We start from the raw sequence: 8,666 nt of genomic DNA, 5'->3' as shown, positions 1-8,666 counted from the left end.
AAAGGCGGGAATGCAGTCGGTGCGCCGGGTCCCGACACATTGGTCGCACGACGGGTGGCAGGGCAGGCACCGACCAGCCGCCGGGACAAAGCCATCGGCACATTCCTGCCGACACCGGCCATCCTGTACCACCTCGCTGGCGTCCGCACAGCGCCAGCAGTCCCGATCGCTCGGACCATTGCATGTGGCACAGGAGCCATCGCACGCCGTGCACACCCCCGTCACAGGGTCCAAGTACTGGCTCTCGGGGCAGCTGGGCTGGCAGGCGACCAGGCCCGAAAGCCCGGGCCCGGCCTCGGTGCCCGGAGCACAGGCGATGCATTCGGCGCTGCTCGGGCCTGCACATGTGGCACACATCGGGTCGCATGGCTGGCAGGTGTCGGAAGCCACGTCATTGAAGGAGCCCGCCGGACAGCCGGACAGACAGGCACCCTGGTGGGTCAGGAAAAAGCCCCCCTCGCAGGAGAGGCAGAAGTCCAGCTGTGTGCAGGAGTCACAATGATCCGGGCATAGATCGGAAGAGCACACGTCTGTGCATTCGGCGCTGCTCGGGCCTGCACATGTGGCACACATCGGGTCGCATGGCTGGCAGGTGTCGGAAGCCACGTCATTGAAGGAGCCCGCCGGACAGCCGGACAGACAGGCACCCTGGTGGGTCAGGAAAAAGCCCCCCTCGCAGGAGAGGCAGAAGTCCAGCTGTGTGCAGGAGTCACAATGATCCGGGCATTGGACGCAGCGACCGGTGGCGCCGGCCGCCGGCGATGGCCCATCCCACCGGAAGCCCGGGGCGCACACGGAGCACGCCTCCGGGCCATTGACACAGAGAGCGCAAGATTGATCGCACTGGCCGCATCGCCCGGCCCCGACGTATTCGCCCGGCGCGCAGGTTGTCCCGCAGAGGGATTCCACCTCGGGCTTGGGCGACAGGAAGTGCATCCCCGGCTGGCATGCCAGGCAGGCGGAGGCCGAAGAGCACCGCTCGCATGTGCCATCACACCGTCGGCAGAGGCGCGTTTCCGGGCTCAGGAAGTGCCCACCGGCACAGGCGGTGCAGGCCGTGGCATCGGTGCAGCCGGTGCAGCCAGCGGGGCAGGCCTGGCACTGGGACGTGCTCGAGTTGGCCCACGTCCCCTCGGGGCAGGAGGCAAGGCACTGGCCCTGGTGCCGGAAGAAGCCCGACATGCAAGTGGTGCACACTTCGGCATTGGAGCACAGAGCACAGTCCCTGGCACAGGGGGCACACTCGCGGGGCTGAGCCAGGGAGGGGTCCCCGCCGATGCCGAAGTGTGCACCGGAGCAACCGACGCACATGGCGGCCGACCCGGTGCACAGGCTACATGTGCTTGAGCATGTGGCACAGCGGCCGGCACCGGTGTCGACATACTGCCCAGGCAGGCAGGCCAGCCCACAGAGGGAGGGCACCCCGGCGTTCGGAGAGAGGAAAGCCCAACCCGGCACGCAGGCATCGCAAGACCCGGGATCGGAGCACAGCGCACAGGAGGCGTCACACGGGTGACACATGTCGTCGGCGCCCAGGAAGTACTTGTCGGCACAGGCGGTGCAGGCATCGGCAGCGGTGCAGGCCGCGCAGCCAGCCGGACAAGGCCGACAAACCCGAGCCGCGGTGTCAGGCCACATGCCCGCCGGACACACAGTCACACATGTGCCGGCTCCGTGCACCAGAAAGGCGCCACCCCGGCAGGCGGTGCAGGAGGTTGGATCCCCCGGGGCCAGACACTCGCCACAGTCCTCATGGCAGCTGAAGCATCGGTCGGGCGGGCTGTCGGCCGGACTGGCCGGCAGAGCCATGCCCGGCGGGCAGGAGGTGCATTCAAAGTGGCCCGCCACGCTGCTCTCCTGGCAGGCCACGCAATCAACATGACAGTGGCACAGTGGATCATCCGGGTCCCGGGCATAAAGTCCAGCCGGGCAGCTGGCCAGACAGACATCCGGCGATTGTGGAAGTGCATGCTGACACACACCGCAATCGGTGGCAGTCACGAAGCATGTTCGGCACTTCGGGTGGCAGGGACCGCAATCCGGCCATAAGGTGCCGTCAGGACAGGAGCCAGCGCCAATGGTCACGGTCATGGGCCGGGCCGTTCCCTCGGCAACCAGGATCTTGGCCAATTCCCCGGGGCCCGGCGGATGGGAGGTCAGGGAAATGACCGACGCACGGGGGGGATTCACCAGCGGCAGGGGAAGCCCCAGGGCAGTGGCACGCTCCAGCTGGCACCGGCGCTCTTCGCTGGCCAGCGGACCATTGCACTGGAGCAAGGCCACCGCGAGGAAGTCCGTTGTCAGGAGAACCAACGCGCTGGGGAAGCGGTCTCCGGCGCCGGGCAGCCGCACGGCCGCCAGGGAGTAGTTCTCCACCGGCCCGGGGATGATGATGCCCAGCTCCATCAGGGGGAGGGTGGAGATGGCGGCGCTGCGCATTTGGAGCGCCGGCCCGCCAGGAGCCACGATCGCACGCCAGGCCCCGGTGTCGGGGTGGAGCCCGGTCAGCAGGAATTCCTGAGATCCCGGCCCCGGGGTGCCGCCCCGGTCCAGGACCATGGGATGCCAGGTGCCAGGGGGCAGCGCAGGGAATGCCATGCCCAAGGATGCAATGGCACGCCCATCGCCCCTCTGCACCAGGATCGATGGCAGCAGGGAGGCCGAGTTGCCAGCCCGGCCGGGGGTGGCAAAGAACAGCCACTCCGGCAGGCCCGGATAATGGGGAACCTCCACCAGGCCCAGGGCCGGGTGGCCGGAGGTTTCCGGCAGGAGCACCGGGACCGGGGCGGTCCGTGGCATGGTGAACTCCACCAGGAAGGTCCCATCCGGTCCGGACACACTGGCCATATTCCACCGGATGAGTCGCACATGCTTGCAAGTCATTGCCAGGAGGTGGTTCCCGAAGAAAAGCTTGCAGCCGGCCTCCACATTCCCCTGGACCGCGTTACACGATCCCGCCAGCAGCCTCGTTGTGCCGGCACTGCTGCAGGTGAGAATTTGGTAGGAAATGCTTTCCCTAGCGACAAAGGGCCCGAGCTGCACCGCCGACACGACATCCCCCATCTGGGGCATGTCCAGGCCGGCTTCCGAGCCGATGACCTCCCCGGCGACCGGGCCGGCATTGCGACCAAGATCACGAGCATCCAACAGGATCGGCATTTCGCCCGAACGAAAGCCCAGTACTCGAGGTGCTGGCGGGAGACGACCGGCCTCCGTGGGAGGCCCGGGGAACCCCTGGAAGCCGGATACCCCCCCGGAGCCCATGTTGGTGGCCATCAGCGCGGAGAAAGGGCCGGTCGAGAGGATGGGAACGATGGTCTCCTCGGCCACATCCAAGACCGGAGACGGGCCGGCGGGGGGCAGGCACCGGCCGCCCACGGGAACGCGACCGGCGGAGCATGAAAAGACACAGGTCGGCATGATCCCGGGGTTTGAGTACTCCTCCAGGAGCAAGGGCGACGAGCAGATCAGGCAGCGCCCCGTCGGGAGGCAGGCGCTGCACATGGCCGAATGACAGGCCTGGCAAGTGGCTGGAGCCGGGCAAGGGGGGGGGGGGGGGGGGGAACACGGAGGACGGGAAAGCGGAAAATGGGCGCAGGGTTACCATCGGAGCGGCCAACAAGGCGCCATGAAGAGGGACGACGCACGGATGCCCAAAGTGGATGTCGGGAAGAAGCCACTTTCACAGCCGGCACACAGGCCCTTGTTCCGGAGGAAGGGCGAGAGAACATGATTGGCACGGCAGGACCACCCGCCATGGACTTGGTTGCCGGCTGGGTGGCAGGCGATGGACGTATCGGCGGTGCAATCGAAGTCGACCGGCTCCAGGAAGGCCTGGCTTCCGGAAAAGAGGCTCAGGACGCCGCGCCCCGAAGTGAGCAATACCATCCCCAGGGACAGGGTGCCGAGGGGAGGCGGACCGGCTGGCGCAAATGGCAGCACAAGACGCTCCCACGTGGCACCGCCCCAGGCGCGATGGCGCCAGATCTCACCGGGGGTATCCCCCTCAACCAGGACAAACCCCGGGATGCTGAAGGACGCGGTCACCTCCAGGCCCAGCAGGCGCTTGGGGTTGGTCAGGCCGGCCGGCAGCGACACTGTCCCCCAGACGCCGAATTCATTGGTTTCGGACACCGTCGTGTAGCGGAGCGCCTGACTAAAGAGAAGGACGATATCGCGCGGGCCGGTGAAACTGAGCAGAGCCATGTGCAGGATGGGTTCGGAGAAGTGGTTTGACGTCTTGAAGCCAAACTCGCCGTTGATCAGAGTCACGCGGGAACCATCGGAAAGGGCAAAAAGCCCGATGTCGGCGGAGTCCGCCGAGATCGGCTGGTCCAGCGACCCGAAGAAGCCGATATCCAGCGGGTTGACGTAGGGGAGGTTGACCCGGGTGACGGAGAGGTGCTCGCTCGGGGTGTGCATCAGGAGGTAAATGTGGCCATTCGGGGCGGTAGACTGAACCGCGAGCAGCTCGCCCGCTGACGATCGAGGGATGGCGGTTTCCTGCTGGCCCACATAGACCCTGTAGTCGATGTCCGTTTGCAACACGATGGCCGGGGTGCTGCCGGGACCGCGGACGAGGAAGCGCTTTTCGAATGACGGAAAAGTCGCAGGCCCGAAGGAGTGCACTGGGCCGGCTGCCAGGTTGAAAAACCCCCCAATGCGCGAGTCTTCATAATGGGAAGAGGTGTTGGACTGCTTCCACAGGCCAAGGCGTCCGTCGACCAGGGGACAGACGAGATCGAGTTCCGGGGTTCCCAAAACCGTGGGCAGGATCTCCGTGGAAGGGGGGACTGGCAGGCCTCCGACTGTGGATGCCATGGGCCGCGGCACCGCCACCAGTTGGATGTCTTGTTGAGCCCGGGCCATGGCAAGCCCGACCAGCAGCAGGGCCAGCGCCAGGCGCAGGCCGCCCAACTGGCCCCCATGCATGCCTGGAAGAGGGGGGCAACCGAGCGGGCGGGCGGGCGGGCGGGCGGGCGGGCGGGCGGGCGGGCGGGCGAGTGGCCAGCGGCAGAAGAGGCTGGCGACGGGAAAGGCCCAGGCAGCGGAGGTGGACGAGGAGGAACAAGGGAGGGGAGGTTGTCGGAGAGGCTGCCCAGGGGCGAGAGGTCCCGGGACCTGGGCGACGCGATTTCACTCGGAAATTATCGGCCTCGGCCCTGCTCGCCGTCAGATCTCTCACTCGCGCATGCAGTCGGGGATGTGATCCCCCCCCCCCCCCACCCCCCTCCCACCGAGGGAGGGCCCCGCGCCAGGGGCACGGGTGCTGGCCGGCCGGCGGAGCCGCACATCGTTACCGGCCGGGAAATCGCACCCCGCCCGGGGTGTTTAGGAACCACCGGTTATGGTTAGGAGTGCCTCGGCTCCGAGGTCGAGACCCGCCCCTGAACCACGCGATGCGAACATACCTTTTCCAACGTGAACGCTAGTAATACTCCCGCACTCAGACACACACCCCCGCCCCCCGCTCATACACGCATGTTGACACAGGATACGCCGGGGAGATGATCCGGCCGGGGGGGGGGGGGAGACTCGCCACTTGGCCCCTTCGCCATAACACCAGTACGACCTCCCTCCCGCAAGAAGACCAAGCTCATGGAGACGGCGTGGCCCCTCGGATGCGTTGTTACAAATTCATAACTACCACACGTGACTGGACTCGATTCTGGAGTATTGCCATCCATCGGCGGCCCGTGCGCTCCCTTGTGGGTAGATGGTTCTTTTTGAGCACCCGCACATTCCTCCCGCCAGGCAGCCGGCCGCATTCCCCACAACAAGCCATCCAGCACGGGGATTCTGCTCGATCCGCTGATATCCAGCACGGGCACATGACACCGCCGGCCACTATGGCAAGCCCTGTCCGGAACCCGATGCACCGCACGCACGACCGGGGCGCATCCGAAATTTGCATTCTGGCATGCGTGTCCCGGAACATGGCCCTGATACGATTGGCCCAACCTTGCGATCCGCACGTAAGAGCTACGACAGACACTTTGGGGGGACCTCCCACTTTGCACGATTGCCTGTTTCTTCAAATCACGCTTCCCGCCGATCCCCACCCCCGCCGTCTCTCTCTCTCTCTCTCTCTCTCCCCGAAGTCCGCGAAACATCCACCCAGCCCAGGCGCCTGGCCCTCTCGGATCATCCCCGCGGACACTCCCTCTCACTGTCGCCATCGTCGTCGACCGTGCATGGTCCCACACATCCCCAGGCCACCATGTCCTCGATCGGGGGCCTTGGCCCGGACTTCCCCAAGTACGGGCCCGCTCTGCCATCCACGAAGCCCAAGTGGGATCGGCTCTTCTCGCTTGCAGGTGTGGCCACTCCGCTTTTCATTGTTCGCTTGCCCCATCCCTCGATCCAGAGCGCCCTTCAACTGCTAGTCCGGGTCATTCTGTGCAGTTGGTCGCCCCAACTGCCGATCGGCCAGGACCTCATTGAGGATCCCGCCTGGTTGGACGAGACGCGACATCGGCTCTTCCTCTATTTCGTCGCCGGTCTACACCAAGAAGACGGGGTGCTTGCTGAGAGCATCTCCCTGTCCTACGAGCAGATCCTCAAGTACTCGCCTGGGGCCCAGTGGATGGCCCGAACCACCAGCTCCGGAATACCCTTTCCCGAACACCTGCGAGACATCCCGCTGGCCTTCCTGCTCACCCGTAAGCTGACCAGCCACACGGTCATCGAGCATATCGCTTCGGCCGAGCAGAAGGCCCACCTACGCATCTTCCTGGAGGACGCCCTGGAGGATGGCCGTCTGCGCATGGAGCGAGCCCGCAGGATGGACTCCACCTACGGAAGGGACATCGGCTTCGCCATCATGGCCCGCCTGGCAGGCCACACTCTTCCCACCTCGATTGATCCCTCGGTCCTGGACTATGTCATGGAGATGGAGCCCGGGATCGACGCTTTGGATCCACATTCCACGGTGCCGACCATCGGCGACCACATCAACCTGAGGTCGATGGTGTTCCAGCAGGGCTTGCGGGCGAAGTCACGGGCATTTGGAGCGGTCGAGAAGGCCGCCCCGGCGGGCACGTACTTGCTCCTGGAGGCCCTGGCAACACTCAACAACGGGCCGCCGAATGCCCAAGAGAGGGACCCATGTCCGGACCCACGGCTGCCTGCCCGGACGGTGTCGGACCCGATCGTCCGCGCCTTCCTGGCCAAGTACGTTGTCCAGGACGCCCTCTCGAGCTCGGGGCATCTGCGTCCAACCTTGATTCGTCTGAGCCATGTACTGGGCCATACCCAGTATGTCACCCTCAGCCCAGGGACGATTATGCTCCTCCACAATACCCTTTCCGAGGGGCTGGATCGCATTTGTCATCAGCTCATCTTCCAGCACCTGTTGAACTACGCCTCGGCCCTCTGCAGAACCATGGGTGACTTGCTGGATGCTGCGCTCTGGATCCGGGACTCGGCCATGCTGGCGTTCTCTCACGAGGCCGCCGCGCGGCACCTGGCCTCCTTCGCCCAAGGAGGTGTGCAAGTGGCAGAAAGGACCTTTTACATGATCCGGGAGGTTGATTTCCTGCTGCTCACTCGGCACGATCACCAGGTCGTGACTCTGATGAACAACTTGGATGACACCCGATTGCGCCGTGGCCGGACAGCGGACGAGGCCGAATGGCTGCGCACCTTGTGGGCAAATGACCCCTTCGTCGGCGCGCGATTGGCTACTTCGGCGGCGCCGCGACACCCTGCTCGGCCGGCGTTGATGGGCACGCCCGGCGACGACGACGACGACGACAGATCCCCAAGGATGCTTTCGGCTGCCCATGCCCAACGGGCTGGCAAGAATCGCTCGCAGCACCAGCAGCCGGGCAAGACCCGGAAACCGGCTCCTGGCCCGCGGCGGCCTGCTCAGCCGGAGGGGGTCCACTCCATGCGGCCCCCCCCGGCCCATGGTCGAATGCTGTGCCCTGCCATGCCCGCAAGGGGCATCATGCTGGACCGCCGGCCACCCTATGGGGCACCATCCAATGACACGGCTGGCCGCGCTGCAGGCTCCCTCAAGAGCGTGCAGCACCACCCCCCGCAGGCTCGCCCCACACACCCATCCTCTGTGAAGGTGCCTCAGCGGCCCGCCGGGGCGGGCGATAGCACGCGCGCCGCTTGGATCCTCGCGCCCAAGCCCATCGCCCTCGGCCGGTCGACCACGGGCACTGTCATTGAATCCATCACCGACTTGACCTCCTCATCTCACGAGGAGATCAAGGATGGAGCCCAGGTGACCTGTCGGAAGAAGGTACGACAGCGGGTGACGCGGAAGGTGAAGACTTCGCGATCGCACGACATCCGCCCGGGGGACCACGTCGGCCCTTTGAACGCCGGTCGGCACGCCACCCTGGCCCGGTCGCCGGGACAAAAGGTACACCCGCCCATCCAAGTGTCTGAGCCGACTTTGGCCAATGTGCTGAGGCTAACCTCCGGGCCGCATGGCCGGACGACCGACCTGGAACATGGCTGGGATGTGAAGTCCAAAACCGGAACCGAGCAATGGCCCGCCTCCAGCGGCTCGGGGGCCCACCAGCACTGAGCCCACGGCACCCGGCCTCGCTCCTTCGGCATTCCCCCCCCCCCCCCCCCCCCCCCCCCCCCCCCCCCCCCCCCCCCCCCCCCCCCCCCCCCGCCACTTCGGCCTCAGGACCTCCGCCACC

General features: G+C 66.2%; 2 protein-coding genes across 2 annotated transcripts in view; one reads left to right on the top strand and one right to left on the bottom strand.

Moving 5' to 3' along the window:
* The window catches only part of H696_05090 (TKL protein kinase), a gene marked incomplete at its 5' end in the record, with an annotated part of 8,026 nt that extends 3,094 nt beyond the window's left edge, over positions 1–4,932 (bottom strand). Inside the window, 3 exons of the mRNA XM_009498941.1 lie at positions 37–338; positions 555–3,530; positions 3,648–4,932. Coding sequence (XP_009497216.1) covers positions 37–338; positions 555–3,530; positions 3,648–4,932 — 4,563 coding nt within the window. The remainder of the gene's footprint in view (positions 1–36; positions 339–554; positions 3,531–3,647) is intronic.
* Positions 4,933–6,198: 1,266 nt separating this feature from the next.
* On the top strand, positions 6,199–8,576 carry H696_05089 (hypothetical protein). The gene is made up of 2 exons (XM_009498940.1): positions 6,199–8,377; positions 8,486–8,576. Exons 1-2 carry the CDS (start codon positions 6,221–6,223, stop codon positions 8,543–8,545), a joined length of 2,217 nt encoding a protein of 738 aa, XP_009497215.1. The 5' UTR covers positions 6,199–6,220; the 3' UTR covers positions 8,546–8,576.
* Positions 8,577–8,666: the final 90 nt, after the last annotated feature.

The sequence above is a fragment of the Fonticula alba genome, assembly GCF_000388065.1.
Source record: "Fonticula alba strain ATCC 38817 unplaced genomic scaffold supercont2.9, whole genome shotgun sequence".
NCBI classification, from domain to species: Eukaryota; order Rotosphaerida; family Fonticulaceae; genus Fonticula; species Fonticula alba.
Note: the sequence above shows the minus strand (reverse complement) of the source record. Positions and strands in the feature narration are given on the sequence as shown.